This window comes from Furipterus horrens, unplaced genomic scaffold, assembly GCF_987537825.1.
Source record: "Furipterus horrens unplaced genomic scaffold, mFurHor1.1.pri manual_scaffold_3, whole genome shotgun sequence".
NCBI classification, from domain to species: Eukaryota; Metazoa; Chordata; class Mammalia; order Chiroptera; family Furipteridae; genus Furipterus; species Furipterus horrens.
Window position 1 is genome coordinate 13,005,395 of NW_028327173.1, and position 15,509 is coordinate 13,020,903.

The following is a 15,509-nucleotide window of genomic DNA, read 5'->3' on the forward strand; positions in this document are numbered from 1 at the left end:
AGGGGTGGGGCACATCTTCCAGGTTATAAGGAGCACTTTGCTACACACACACCCCCCCCAATACCTGCTTAAGCTGATCAGGTTTAAAAGATGTCAAGCCCTGGCTGGTGTGGCTCAGTTGTTTGGAGGGTCATCCCATAAACCAAAAGGTCATAAGTTCAGTTCCCAATCAGGGCACATGCCTAGCTTGCAGGTTCGATCCCAGGTTGGGATGCAAGCATGTTCTTGGGTGAAGATTAAAAAAAGAGAGAGAAATGTCAAGCAGCAGGATAGACCTCCATGCCCCACTGAAGGCACTGGGTGGGCAGAAGAAGAGGGAAGGTTGGTCAAGGGGACGGACCCTCCCCTGACCAGCCCAGCACAGTTCTGTACGACCCTAACGGTTGTCAGAGCCGCTTTACCTGGGTCTGGCTGCCCCATCTGACAGTCGCCCTGGAGTCCCTCCCTCCATGGCCAGAGTGCTCTTCCTGGCTGAGACACAAATTCGGAGGAGCCAAGAGGCACTTTCCTCACCTCCACTCCCTTCCCCCTTCTTTCCACATAAAGAGAAACATTCATGGTTGAAGAAATGACTCATTTTCCCTCGAGAGGGCCCGGCCGGGCTCAGATGGCTCTGGGCCCCAGGACGGCAGGGGACAAATGGAAGCAAGGAGGCACTGTCTCTCCTTACCCAACCTCGGGCATGTCACGCGGTGTAACCCAGGGCTGCTAAAATGGAACCTGATGGAGAAGAAAAATTCCTCTGGCCTTTCCTGAACCATCTTTATGGCTGACTCTCTGCCACCTGGGGACAGCAAGAAAACTCACAAATCACCGGTGGAAAAAAATGGGCCTATGAAGAAATTTCTTCAGTGGCGGAATCAGGGAGCACCAGCAGAAATGCTCGCTTGCATTTTGTTCTCGGTCTTGTTCTTTAAAGAAACACACTGCAAAACGGATAGGGGTCAGAACTGGCTGCAATGCGCCGTTTTCTATATTACATTTTATTTCTCCAACAGCTAGCATTAACGCTTAGATATGTGTCCTGGGGGGCGATATGAACAATAAACTGACTCTAGGACTCTCCTCCTGGCACGGGAAAGCTGGTTCTCCATCCTGATTTTAGCCCTGAGACGCTGTACCCTCCCTGACTCATCTGCTGGGCATCTGCTGAGGGCATATCTGCCAAAGAAAACCAGGGTCTGCCCTTGAGGACTTCCTCTCCAGGACAGAGAATTAACAGTCACAATTAAGGGGCGTGAGTGCCTACAGGACAGAACAGAGCCAGCTCCTCATCAGAACTTGCTTCCAACTGTCTGATCCCTCCCAAAAGGGTACACCTGCTCCCCTCCAGAGAGCCCCCCAGATGAGGTTCCAGAGCAACCTTCTCACCCTCCTTTGCTGGCCTCCGTTCTCTTTGCTGCAGAAAGACAGCCTTTCTGGGCCACAAGTGCACCCACCCTCAACCCTGAAGCTGCCACTCCACGGGATCAGAGCTGTGTGGCCTCAGCAAGCCTCGCCTTCCTCATCCGTTAAATGGGGACACAACTGGGCCCGTCTCTTTAGAGTTGGCTCTAAGGAAATGAGTTAATGTGCAGGTTGCTCCCTACATTGTGGTTCTGACCTCCTGCCCCACGGAGCGGACAGGTAAGAGAACACAAGGACAGGTAAGAGAACATGAGGACGGGTGTTACACAGAGCTACACAAGTACACGGGGTCCTGGCACTGTCCTGTCGTCAGCCCGAGGCTTGAGAAGATCCTGGATGTCCACTTCCCCCCAGTGCAATGGTTTCCATAACCGAGTGCCCTCCTCTGACTTGTCCCAAACTTGCCCTACCCTGACCCAACAGAACAGCAGCACCAGGGGACTGAGCCAGAAGCATTGAGTGTTTTTCCTGCCACTTCTCGGCCCTCATCTTTCTCCCACTCAATGTTCTCAGCCAATGATAGCTGCTTCGCAGGCTCCTTTGCCACACAGCACGTGGCTCTCTGAGCAAAAATACCCATGCTGGGCACAGCGGGAAGCTCAGGAGTGGCCACGGAGTGGGAGGCTGAGAGGGGAGTGGGTGGAGGGAGAGGACACATTTCCTGAGTGCCTAGTATGCGTCAGGGTGAGAAGGGCTCAGTCCCTGGGGGTATACAGAACCTCAGGAGGCCGCAGTGTGTGTGTGTGTGGCGGGGGGGGTTCTCTAGGGGAGCAGGGGACTCAGTCCCCAACAGAAGTCAGGCCAGGGTCCAAGGTCCAGGGGCAATTCCCAGAGAGAAGAGTCCTAAGGGGACAGCATGTTCTGGAACCTGGTGAGAAAAAGGGGGGCCTGAACCCCAAAGAGGAAAATGTGGGTTCAGACACAGAGAAGAGGTTTATGACAAGGAGATATGGGCTATCGTGGATCCCAGGAGGGAATGGCTTAGTCCAGGGTGAGGGCGGGGGAGAGGCCTGCCCAGTTACAAGTTCATTTAATAGAACATCTCAGAGGTCTTATTTGCCAGACAGGGTTCACTGGGGGAAGAAAAAGGAAATCTTAAACGTCAGCCAGCAGTGAGGTTTGGAGGAGGGGCATCTCCCTACTTCTGGGGAGACCCCATTGGCAGAGGCCCAGGCTTTGGCCCTGTGTCTCCTTTCTCCCCAGGGCAGGACACCTCCTCAGGTCCTTGGATGGCTCCCCACCCCTGCCCAGTGGCTCCAGCCCCCACCCCCAGCCCCACTTGTATGGATTTCTTCAAAGCCTGGGGAGGTGCTTGGAGGCCCAGGGGTCAGAGGGAAAGAATCTGGAGGTCAGAGCACAGCCCCTCCCTGGTTAGATGCTTCAGAGACAGAATCTGTGTCTGTAAAGCCTGCCTCCTCCTGAAACTACCAGACTGGGGGAGGGGGCGAGGGGGGAGAGTTGGGAGGCATGAGGAGGGGATGCAGCCAGTTACCAGGAATCTGGGCCCTGAGTCAGAGCTTTGCTGGAAGGCCCCGAGATGGGAGTCCCTGCCACTGAGCTGTGTGACCCTGACCCACATCAGCTCACACACCTTTCTGGGCTCTGTTCTTACCTGTCATAGCAATGGGCTGGATCCCCTGTACCATCCCAATCAACCACTAAGCCTTGTCAATCAATTCTACCTCTCACTATCTCCCTCTGCTCTGCTTCTGCCTTGCCGCTATCTGCGACTTGCATTCTTGCCCCCTCCCCTAGTCCATCTCTACTCAGCAGCCAGAATGAGTTCATTAAAAGGCAAGTGCGATCTTGTCATCTCCCCTGCTGGTACCCCTTCCATGGCCCAGTGAACCTTCCACCCTGTCAGTTATAAATATTTGCCTTTCCTTCCTTTGTGGGCTTAAATGAGATCTTCTGGTACAAAAGAAAATAAAAACTGGAGTTTGTTGATTTGAAAACACACACACATGGCTTTCCACTGCTCTGGGATGAAGTCCAAATCTCTCACCTGGTCTACACGGACACGTGGTACCTAGTCCCTGGGGACCTCTCAGCATCACTTTGCTTTTCACTCCAGCTACATTGAACATGCTATATAGGTCATCCACCTCAGGCCCTTTGTACATGCCATTCCCTTAGCCTAGAATCTTTTCCTCTCTCTTTTTTTACCTGGTTAACACTTACCCATTGTCAGTGCTAATCCCAAGAGACCCCAAATCCTTTCCAATTCCATCCTTGCCAGGCACTGGGAATACAGAAAAGAAAAGGCAGGAGCTCTGCTCCAGCACAAGTCACCTAGTAGTAGAATCTAGTACTAGGCAGTTACTATATGGTAGGCATGGATCCCAGCACTTTACAAGATTTATATTGCTTGTTTAAAGCACTCAATAAGTTTAGGGCTGTTATTGTTCCCCTTTTACTTATGCAGAAACAGAGAATTAAGAAATTTGTTTGAGGTTGCTCAAGTAAAGGGCAGAGCTGGAACTCAAACCTAGGCAGGCTGACCCCAGAGCTCAAGCTCTTGATCTACGTCGGTGCACAGAGACGAGACAGAGCAGGAAAGGAAGCTTCTGAGAACAGCAATGGAAAGAGGAATAGGCCTATGGGTTTGGGACATTGTCAATGTTGTTCTTAGTGACACCACCTCTTTGAGTGGAGAACTGAATACGCACCGCACATGCTCACAGCGGATCTTTCTCATTTAATGCTTGCGACCACCCTGGGCAGGGGTTGTTATTCCCACTTCACAGATGGGCAACCCACACCTCAGAGAGGAAATTGTACCTGCTAAAAGGGTCTTTACAACAAATAAGTGGTGGATCCAGGGTTCAAGTTCAAGTTGATCCCATAGTCCCTGCTCTGAACCCCTTGGCCACAACTGCACAAACAGAAATTAGTGAGTGTGTGCTAAGGATCTGGTGTAGAAGGTAAGAGCCACCCAGCTTTCTATCCTGGGCCTGCATTTAGTGCCTATCTGCCCCATTCAACCCACCTAAGCCTTGCCTGCACATGCACACATGCACACATGTACACGCATGCGTAAGCAGCGTTAGGTGGGCCAACGAAGAGAATTTCCTCCCCTCCCTGCCTAACTGCATTCACCAGAACTAGAAAACCACTTAAGTGAAGGCTAGCATGAAGGCATCCTTTCCAGCTCTTCACGAGGCTCAGAAGGACAGAATCGCAATAGTAGTAATAACATTAACAAGAACTCCCATTTACTCAGGGGCCCAGAAAGAAGAAGTACCACATTCTCATGGCAGCTTCCTGCCCCAGATCAGCCCGGGACACCCAGAAACCACAAAGCCGCGGGGATTCCCTGAAGCCAGGTGTTTGGAGCAGCAGCCCAGAGGGCGGAGGGGCTGAGGATCCCCTTGTGGCCATCACTTCCTCTGCCCTCCCTTCTCAGCAGGGTGTGAGGAAGTGGGGGAGGCAGGCTTTGACTCTGTGCCCTTCCGGCCCCATTTCTCTGGGTCACAGGGCCTGGTGGTGGGAATGTGGTCACTCAGGGAGACTCCTGAACTCACCCTGAAAGTCTGACTGAATTCAAGGAGAAGTTTCAAGACGAATCTGACCAGCTCCGAAGACAATCTGTGCCAACTGTGCTCTGCTGCCAGAATGTTCAGCAGCCCTTATAATGCCCTGTCCCCCCTCTCTTCCATCCTCTGAAGTAGCTGCTAACACCCCAGATCCTGGAGTAACAGAGCCTCCTTGCTCTCAGGGCAGGTGAATGTACTGAGCCCACTCTCACCTGACACCCACCTCCCTGCCTCACTCCTGCCCCCTACAGTCCACCCTGCACACAGCAGCCAGGGCCTTTCTAAAACAAACTGAATGGAACCATATCCCTACTTAGAGCCCTGCAGTGCCTTCCCATCACTTTTTTTTTTTTTTTTTTTTTTTACACCAACAAACATTTATTTTCATACTTGTGCATTTGCAAGTTGGCTGTGGCTTGGCTGATCCAGGCTGGGCTTGGCTGGGCCAGGCTGGGCTTCAGGCTTCCGGATGGGCTCAGGTTTTCTCGACATAACTTCACTCTCAAGTTCCCCGTGACATGCATCCATTTCATGCGGTAAAATCGATCTTATTTTCCCAACAATTATGGCTCCAAGTGGTCACTCAATTAGGTCTTCAGACATCTTTCTCCTTTTGCTTCTCAGGGTTCCTCAGGTTCCATGATCCCACGGTTTCCTTGGGTCAGAAGTCTGTATGTAGCTTAGCTGCATCCTCTACCCACATCTCCCAAGGCTACAGTCAAGGTGCCAGGTTGGAGGTGTGACTGGGGAAGAATTTGCTTCCAAACCTAATCAAGTAGTTGGAAGAACTTGTTTTCTTGTTGCTGTATAAGTTACGGCAGCTTCCTTTTTTTCCCCATCACTCTTAGAATGATGCCAACATGCCCCCAGCCCGACAAGGTCCTGTATGACCTGGCCCCTCCATGGCCACCTCTTCCCACTCCTCTCCCCCTTGCTCCCTCTGTCCAGCCACATCGGCCTCCTTGCCACGCATTACATGCCAAATCCCTCATCCCTGTCTCAGGGCGTTTGCACTTGCTGCTCCTCTGCTTAGAATTCTCTTCTCCCACATCTTAGCCCGACTGACGCCCCCTCAGCCTTCAGGTCTCAGCTCAGATGTGATCTCCTTCCTTGCCCACCCATCTAGGGTAGCCCCTCCCACCTCACAGCTACTCTCCACCACAGCACTCTTTTATTTTCTTTCCTTTCTCTGAAGTGATCTTTCAGTTGATGGGTTTGCCCGTATAGTCTGTGGCTTCCTTTCCTAGAATAGATCTCCTCAAGAGCAGGAATTTTGTTGCCACATCCACTTTGGTCCCCACAGTGAGGCTGGATCTCATTTCATCCTTCCAACCCTGCAGATGAGGATGCTGGAGCTCAAGAGAGGTGGAGTGACTTGCCCAAGGTCACAGAGCCAGGAATTGGCAGAATTCATACCCCAGTGGCAAGGCCTCCTCCTTAGAAAGGGTTCTCACAGCCAGGGGCCCATGCTGGGGAGCTCTCACCAGGGGGGACTGATTCACAATGAGGCTCTTAGGGAGGGTTCCAAGAATGAAGAGCTGGCTCACTTTCTCAAATGGTCCTTCCTCGGAGATACGGAGCAGCTGGGGCTCACCAGTGGGACAGGTGCCACCCTGGAGGTGAGGAAGCAGAGAGCAAACGGCTCCCAAATGAGGGGAGAGCACCAGAAGCTAGGGAAACCGATCAACCTACCCAATATTTTGCAGAAGGGGAAACTGAGGACTAGGGAGGGGGAAGATGTGCCAAAGATCACACAACCTCAGTGGTCACACGCAGCCTCATGGCCTTGGATCTTCAAGGCCAGCAGGGCCTCCCCCCAGCCTTGACAAATGCCAGGCGAGACCCAAAGCCCAGGATCTAGGCAGAGCATCTGCCCAGAGCTGCCAGGCCCTGAGGGCAGGGGCAGGGCCCCACAGAGCAGGATCGGAAGCATTAAGACAAAGAAAGGAATCAAATTCTTTCCTTCTTTCAAGAACATTCATCTAGAGCTTCCTCTAGCATTGGGTGGGTGGGTAGAGAGGTAAACAATACACTCTGAACACAGAGCCCCCTCCAAACCATGTGGCAGTTTCTATGAAAGTTAAGCACACAGGACCTCTGACCCAGCAGCTCCACTCCTAGGTACGTGCTCAAGAGACACAAAGAGACACCCAAGAGTGTCACAGCAGCCCATGGACATTGACACAGTGGGATACAGGGCAGCCTGAGAAAGGAGCAGATATTGGTCCAGGCAGCAACATGAGTGAACTAAAACATATTCAGTGTTGACTGAAGCCAAAGAAAGCCAGACCAAGAATACATGAATTCATACAGATCAAGTTCAAAACTAAGCAAAACTAGAGTGACAGAAAGCAGGCAGTGGCCGCCGAGAAGGGGGAGTCATGGAAACTCTGGGGAGGTGAAAATGTCCTATTTTTTTATCGAGGTGGTAGTTACACAGGTGTGCACATTTGTAAAAATCAAGCTGTACAGGAAATGTACATCTCACATAAGTAAATCACACCACAGTTTTTAAAAATGCTCCGTCTTGCTCTCAAGAAGCACAAAGAGTAGCAGAACCAGGACTGGCATGTGGTTCTTGCTGTCATGCTAATGAGAGGCTGAGAGCCACTGAGCCCCCTCTGTGTGCCCGGCTGGAGCTGGGTTCTTCTGAAACAGCATCTGGTTGAACTCTTCCTACTATGTACAAAAAGAGGCCCCAATAGCTCCAAGTTAGAGATGAGAAAAATAAAGCTCAGAGAGGTGATAATATACTTGTCCAAAGTGACATGGCAAAGCATGATGGAGCTGGGTCTGAACCCTGGTCTCCAAGGCCCACTTCTGCTGCATGGGTAGCCCCACCTCTCTGCCCTCCCCAACCCACCCCTCCAAGTTACCAGTCCTCACCCCACACCCCCTCCTCTGCCAGCTAGAAGAAACAGCTCATGTACTGGACTTGGTGCTTCTGTGAAAGCTGCTTAGGAAATGCATCCTTCCTCTCCTTTCCACCTCCTCCACCCTCCCTCACCCCTCTCACTGCCTGCCATACATCTCTGAGGTCATTTCTGCCCTGGACCTCCGCCCAGGAAAAAGGAATCCAGAGGCTGGGCAGCTGTGTGTGCGCGCAGGGAGGGTGAGTGAGACCACGGGACTTTCTCAAACCCCGGGCTCTCCTGGCTCAGCCAGTAGCCCCTGAGTACCAGGAGGACTTGAGGTTACAGTCCCCACCCTTGGCTCCAGTGCCCAAGTGACGCAACCCAGTGTCCGGATTCAGGGAATCACAAAATGTTTATCTGGAATAACCACGACTGCCGTTATTTATTCAGTTCTTATCCTGTGCCAAGAACTCTGTCAAGAGTCATCTCGTTAATCCACAACAATGACCTTCCAGAATAGGTACCATTAGGATCTCAGTTTATAGCTCAGAGTGGGTCAGTGACTTGCCCACAGTCCCACAGTGAGGAAGTGGTAGAGCTGGGATTCAAACCCAGGTCTGGCCAATTTCCAGTCCAAGCTCTGAGCCAGAGAATTATGCTGGCCCTCCTACACATCATTGCTGAAAAGGCTTCGTACGTCAGTCTGTTCCAGCCATGTCATTTTACAGAGGAGAAAACTGAGGCCCTGGAAGGGAGACTGTCTTGCTCAGAGCCACACGAAATGTTAATGGCAGGGCTGGGACTGGACACGAGATCTCCTCGCTTGGCCTTGCCTTTGATGACCAGATCAGAACACCGGAGCAGGCCACGTGCACCTGAATGGGCAGCTGTGGGAGGCAGGCAGGGAGCAGGAGGCTCTGGTTCCAGGCAGAGGTAAATATTGACACGTCGGTGTTTACACTGTAACCCTACTCCTCCTGGCTGTCACCCCACGCCTGTCCTCCAGCCTTCCTCTCCAAGGAGGCAAGGAGCGCATGGGGAGGAGAATGGGGGAGAGAAGGCTTCTGGGCCAGGGGCTACTCCCCGTGCTCACAGGCGCATGTGTTCAGGAAGTCTGGGACATCGCCAGTCCAGGGGCCCCTGGAGACTTGAGCTGGAGCCTCCAGACAGTGCCAGGAGCTGGGGAGCTGGGGGTCTGGGCTGGGAGTCACAGGCTTGGGCTGAAGTCCTAGTTCTGCTGCTGACTGGCAGCGGGACCCAAGAAGAGCAGGTGAATGGGGAGAAAAGGGCTTTACTGTCAAGCGCTATGTTAAGGTGAAAGACAATGATCAACATTTCAGCCTGGCCGAGGGCAGTTAGGCACCAAGGCCTTGGGCCTCTGCCTAATCAATTCATCCCTGTCCCTAGGGGCTTTTCCCAACCTGTCCCCAGGGTTTCTGCTAAATTGAGTGGCAACTTGGGACTGAAGCCAGAATCCTAAGGCATCAGGAGGCCATTGCCTAGGTCTATTCCCCAATTCCCCAAGTGATCTCTGAGACTCCGCTTTTACAACTCTCTAATGGGGATAAACCCACTTTCCTGGGGTTGGTGTAGAGACCGAAGAGGTTACATTTAAGTGCCAGGCAAATGCTGGATGCTCTCATCGCCCCTCCATCTTCCCACCTATAAAATGGAGGATTTGAACTAGAGAGTTTTGAATCCCCATTTAATGTGAGTACTCTATGACTTTAAGAAGATCAAGCCGCCAGGCCCACCTCCCTCTCTCCAGGTCCTAAAGTTAGATACTCCTTCAGATAATTTCCTGAAAATTCTCCAGAAACCCCAGGAGCCCTCAGTGTGTCAAGACAGGTGTGCAGATATCCCAAACACCCCTGCCCTGAAGGCCCCAGGAAAGAACAGAACCCCCAGGACCTAGACAGTAGGGTTCAATAAGCATTGCTTGTTCATTAAACTTTGTCCCTCAGACTATAACTCTTTAGAGGACAGGAGAATGTCTCCTTAATTTGATCTCGCCAAAGTTTGGCTCCTAGGAAACATTCCATTCCACTAACAAGCTCAAATGGCATCTCTTCTGGGAAGCCTTCCCTGATACACATCCATGGCCAGGGTGACTCTCATTTTCTACCTTGTTCAGAGGCATTAGGGAACTTGGCTTTTCTCCTTTTAAAAGACGGAAGTTCCTTGAGGCCAGGAACCCTGCTGGTTATTTGTACAAAAGGATGTAGGGAAGGTCAGTGTCCACAGGGAAAGGGGCTTTGTGGGACCTCTGGGGACTGAGCCTCCTTCTCTCTTTACTGCCCATTTTGGGCAACATGATGGGGGCGTGGTGTGGGGTGGAGAGGGCAGTGACTGAAGAGGGCAGGCCACAGTCATCTCTGCCAGGGCCACTCCAGCAGTCTCCTAACAGGTTTCCCAGCCTCTCGCATTGACAATCAGCCTGGGTGACCATCTCAAAATGCAAATCTGCCATGCACCTCCCTTCACTCTGAGCTTGAGTGGCTCTCCAAAGCCCTTAGGATGAAGCCCCAACTCTTTTTTTAAAGAATTTATTTATTTATTCTTAGAGGGGAAGGGAGGGAGAAAGAGAGGGATAAAAACATCGATGTGAGAGAGAAACATCAATCGGTCGCCTCTCTTACACTCCCCACGGGGGGACTGAATCCACAATCCAGGCACGTGCCCTGACCAAGAATTGAACTAATGACCTTTTGCTTTGTCAACCAACTGAGCCACACCAGTCAGGGCTGGAGCCCAAATCTTTAAGAAGACCCTCCCTGTATGCACCTGCCCCTGGCCACCTCCCAAGCATTGTCTTCAGAGTCTCCAGATGAATTAATTCTCAAACACACCATATTTTGTCTCATTTTGCACATAACTGCTTCTTCTGCCTGGAATGTTCTACTGGGTCCCATTCATTCTTAGGCCACAGCTTTAATGGCACAACCTCAGGGAGCCTCTTCTGATCCCCAGGCCAGGTTTCCCTATCTACACCATAGCACCTTTCGTGTTTCCTTGGTAACAGCGACTGCACCTCCTTGGTAACAGCGACTGCACTTGTAATTTCCTGCTCCATATCTGCCTGTCCACCAGCCAGTGGAAGACGGACCTATCAGCCTCACTCACACTGACTACAGCCCCAAAGCCTTGTATTGTGCCAGGCAGATCTGCTTGGTGAATGAATGAGTGAATGAATGAATGAATGAAGCACTTTGAGGATAGGAGGGTGCTGCCTAGTTAACTGAAAAGAAAAAATTGAGAGGAAATACAGAACATCAATAAACGATTACTAATGGTTCTTCCCTTAAAGTGTGGACTTCAGCCAAGCTCGTTATCTTGGCTAATGCCTGAAACTTTCTGCCAAACCCACCCTGTAGCCTTCTTGTCCCTCAAATCATGTTTCTCCCCTGACATGGCCTGGTCTCTCTAATTCTTTCTGAGAAACAACGCATTCACCTTTATCAAAAGTTGAAAGTATACCTGTTTACTAAAAATTGTAGCAATGCAAGGTAACTCAAGTAAGTAACCCAGTTACCAGCAGAGACATGTCTGCCCAGGGGAAGGTACTCCTATGCTCTGGGAACCCCATACAGACTTCCCGAGAAGAGAGCAACTCTGCCCCACCTGGTAGGAAAGGAAGTAGGTGACACATCAAACCTTGGGACTGGACCCTGTCCTCAATTCAGCCTCTCACAGTAAAGATGATTCCCACCCCTCAGCTGCAGCTTTAAGCTCAGTCCTTCACTTGGAATGTGAAGGAACATTCTCAAGGTGCCACAACAGTGACTGGAAACATTGGGTTGGGCCTCTTTCCCCCCAACCTGTCTCCTGGTAACCCTCCAAACATCCAGGAGGTTTGTGGTTGCTCTGGCTCTATCTTGCTGTGTGGCCCTGGGCAATCTCCTTCACCTCTCTGTGCCTGCTGCAGAGTGGCATGAGGATAACTGGAGACAGAAGATATAAAAAGTCTGCTCAGAACTCTCATCCCAAGCCTGCACTGGGCGGGCAAGGGGTGGGGGTTCCACGTGAGGCCTTTAAGAACAGTGCTGACTACCTGCCAACGGGTTAGAGACCTGGGTGGGGAGCTGGGGACCGGCAGGGAGATTCAGCCAGGACAACAGGAAAGAGCACACACACACACTCTCCAAACGAATCCTGTTAGAAACGTGGGGGCCGGGGGAAACTTGGCCATGCTGGAGGGAGGGAATGCTGGATTTGTTTAAAACCCATGGAACAGGAGATCCAAGGAATAAACATCTTAGCAGCCCTGAATCACTCCCACCTTAGGAATAAGCACAGGGACTAGTGTTTAAGGGAAACCAAAACGACAGGGGTGGGGGCAGGGGGTGCAGCCTGACGTCAGCCCCCACCCCACCCACATGCGGGTCAACAATCCATAGTGCAGCTCCAGCTCCTCAGCCAACCGAAGCCTTGGACTGTTTGGCCCCAGCAATTTCCCTTGCCCACTTACTCCTCTTCCTGGCTTTCATGCCCGGGTGCCAGGGAAGCCCCACTCTGCCTTTCCAGGAGCATTTCCTGTGCTCTCCTGCCTCTGGTTCTCTGCTCACACAGGTTTTCCTACCTCATGTTCTTTCCGATTCAGATGCCACCTGCACAGTGAAGCTTCCTCTCATCTCTCCAGCCAGGAGGGATGCCGGGCCGGCACAATGTCTTTACTCCCCCCAAGATACATCCCCTCGCCTGAGGATGCAGATGTGGACTGGTAGGAGCTTCCTTAACATGGTGTTTATGACATATTTTTTCCTCCCTAGCACAGGGCTTGGCATATCATGTACCATTAAAGTATTCCATAAACCTTTGCTGAACAATGGTCAATGAATAATTCTGTTAGTATCACTGCGTGCTTCTTCTCCCTACAACATGATCAACTTTAATCCTTTTTCCAGATTAGCAGATAGGCTAGATATCAGGCAGAACTTCTCAACTTGAGCTTTATGGCTGGACAAGAAAGGAAACTAAGCTGTATTTGAGCAGAGCACTCCCTGGGGGTTATCTCACCGAATCCACATACCACCCTGGGAGATAAGGCTTACTTCACTTTACAGATAAGGAAACTGATAGTCAGAGGTGAGGAGGCAACTTGTGGGGAAGTAGAGGAGCTGGAATTTCAACCTGAATCTGTTTGATGCCAAAGCTTGGGGTCTCCGTGACAGGCTGGGGCGGGGGTGGGGGGAGTCTGAGGTTGCAAGGCTCTGAAAAATGTCACCAAGGCAAGGTGACCTCTCTTTGGGGGTTTTTTAAGGAGGAAAAACTTTTCTTTCTAACAGGTCAGGTTGGGCTTGGAGGCAGAGTAGATAATAGGATCTTAAAGCCTCACTCCCTTTTATGGCCCATATTCTGAGACAGTAAGCCAAGCGCTGGTCCACAGGGAGTGAGCTCTCTGCCACCGAAAATGTCCAAGCAGAGCATTCCAGGAGAGAGGTTCCTGACCAAAGAGGTTGGCTGGATCCAAGATGAGCTCTACGCACCTCTGGGTGTGGAGTCAAACCATGATTTCATTATTACTGATTCTGGAGAAGTCAAGGTGGAGGGGGAGGAGGCAGATACTAGGGAGGTGAGGAGGAAAGGAATGTTGAAAGGGGACCCCAGCTCTGGGCAGAGCAGGAGTTGGTCCTGAGGAGTCACTAGGGGGAGCTTTATGTCTACAGGGGGTCCTATCATGCCCCCGCCTAGGCCCCCTCAGGTTTGGCAGCACTGTCACAGAGAAATGGTGGCTGTATCCCTAGGACTGGCAGCCGCCATCACTGGCACATGCCCACTTCTGGCCCTGCATAGTGACTTGTACGCACTTCACAGGGCACAGAACAGGGCTAGGAGAGAATCAGAGGAGCCTGTCCATGGGGAAAGAAACCAAAGACAAGTAGGTGGTCTTGACCCCCATGACGGAGAGTCAATCATCAGGCCCTAGAGAGGTGACTGGAAGGTCTTGGCTGTCCTTCCAGAGACAGGCCCCTCCCTAAACACAGCTCTAAAAAATTTAGCCCAGCCTGGACCAAATGGGTTTCTCCCGTGGGGCTTCAGAACCTCCCCCTGCCCAAGTGTCCCTCCTCAGCTCCCTTCTCCTTGATGCCATTGCCTATCTGCTCCTCTGAGGACCCATTACTGGAAGGTGCTGGGGAGACCAGATTGCTGGGCGCACAGTTCCCAAGTGTCCCCTGGCCTCTGCCAGCAACCCACCTGGCTGCCCAGTCTCCGCTCTCCGCCTCCTTAGGCCAGAGGGGGATCGTTGTCCGAGAGTGTCCCGACCTAGCCCTCTCAACGCACTTGGCGCGGCCACCCACGATGCTGCAAGCTGAGCCTCAGCCCCAGGCCGACCGGGCGTCCCAGGACACTCAGGTCCAACTGGATAGAGCCGCTTCGGAACTGTCCCCGACACCCGCTCAGGACCCAGCTTGGATAACCGGGGTCTCCAAGCCCAGCCAGGTCCAGGGGAATTCGAAGGCCCTAGACCAGAACCACAACCGAACCGATTCGGCCACCCCAAGCCCTCCACTTCCGGCAGGGTCCAGCTTCCCAAAACCAGGCTCGGCGCGGCCGCCTCCGAGGGAACCGAGCGCGGCGCCGCCCGGAGAGCCGAGCCCTGCCCGCGCGCCCCCGGACTCCACGCCTTCTCAGAGCTGCAGCCGGCGCCCAGTCCCCCGGGAACCCGGCGGGCCTCGCGTCCCACCTCGGCGTCGCTGCCTGGTACCGTCGAAGCTGGGCCGTCGTGGCACTCACCATAGCGCGCGCTCCGCTCCGTATGGCTCGCGGTTCCCGGCTCCCGGCCGCGCTCCTGTGCCTGTGCTGCTGGCTGGCCCCGGAGGCGCGCTCAACTCTCTGCGGGCGAGCGCGGCTCGGGCTCGGAGTCTTGGGGGCGGAGGGGCGGGCCCGGAGAGGGGCCAATAGCGGGGCTCGGGGCGCGGGGCCCTGGCTGCAAAGCCAATCACAGCCAGAGCCCGGCCTCCCCCACCACCTCCTTCCCGCCGCCGGCTCTTTAACCCTTGGCGCGCTGGGGCCCTAGCCTGAGCGGCTTGCAGACCCCCGAGGGCCAGAGTCGGCTGGGTCTCAGACTTCCGGGTGCCGGGTCCACACCTCGCTGAGACCCGCTTTGGGGAAAGGCGGAGCCTGGGAGCGGCTCTGCTGTGCTGGGTGCAAGGCACCGGGAGCCTCGGCGACCTTTGTCTCCTGCCTGGCGCCTGCATGGGACTGTGACCTAGGGCGCTGCAGCTGTGTGTGTGTGTGTGTGTGTGTGTGTGTGTGTGTAAGAGGAGAGGAGAAGCAGCAAAAGCAGGGGAGGGATGGGTCCCGCGTGCCTGAGTGTTTATGTGCCGGAAAGACAGAGACTGACTATATTTGGGATTTGTTACTGCGTGCTTCCGTGTGTGAGTGTGTGTGTGTATGTGTGTGTGTGTGTGTGTGTGTGTGTCGGAGTGAGAGAGGGGTTGAGAGAAGGGGGTGGGGAGGGAAGCAGAGAGGCGGACCGAGATGGCCCTCTGTGCCTTTGTGTTTGCATGTCCAGAGGAGAAACTACATGTATGTCGTGTTAGTGTGTTGAGCGACAGAGAAAGGCACAGAAAAAAATGTGTGTTGCTGTATTTGTATGATGTGTGACCTGTACATTGGGGGCCTGTTGTACATGCCTGTTGGTGTGGTAGAAAAAGGCTCTGTGACTATTGTAAACAGGTAGAGACTAAGTCCTAGTGGCTGCCGCGTG

At 53.0% G+C, this 15,509-nt stretch overlaps 1 protein-coding gene across 1 annotated transcript in view; it reads right to left on the reverse strand.

The window, feature by feature from the left end:
- ECE1 (endothelin converting enzyme 1) overlaps nt 1-14,643 on the reverse strand; it is a 93,336-nt gene extending 78,693 nt beyond the window's left edge. The window contains exon 1 of the mRNA XM_090268737.1: nt 14,534-14,643. Within this exon, the coding sequence (XP_090124863.1) occupies nt 14,534-14,536 (3 nt within the window). The 5' untranslated portion in view covers nt 14,537-14,643. The remainder of the gene's footprint in view (nt 1-14,533) is intronic.
- Nucleotides 14,644-15,509: the final 866 nt, after the last annotated feature.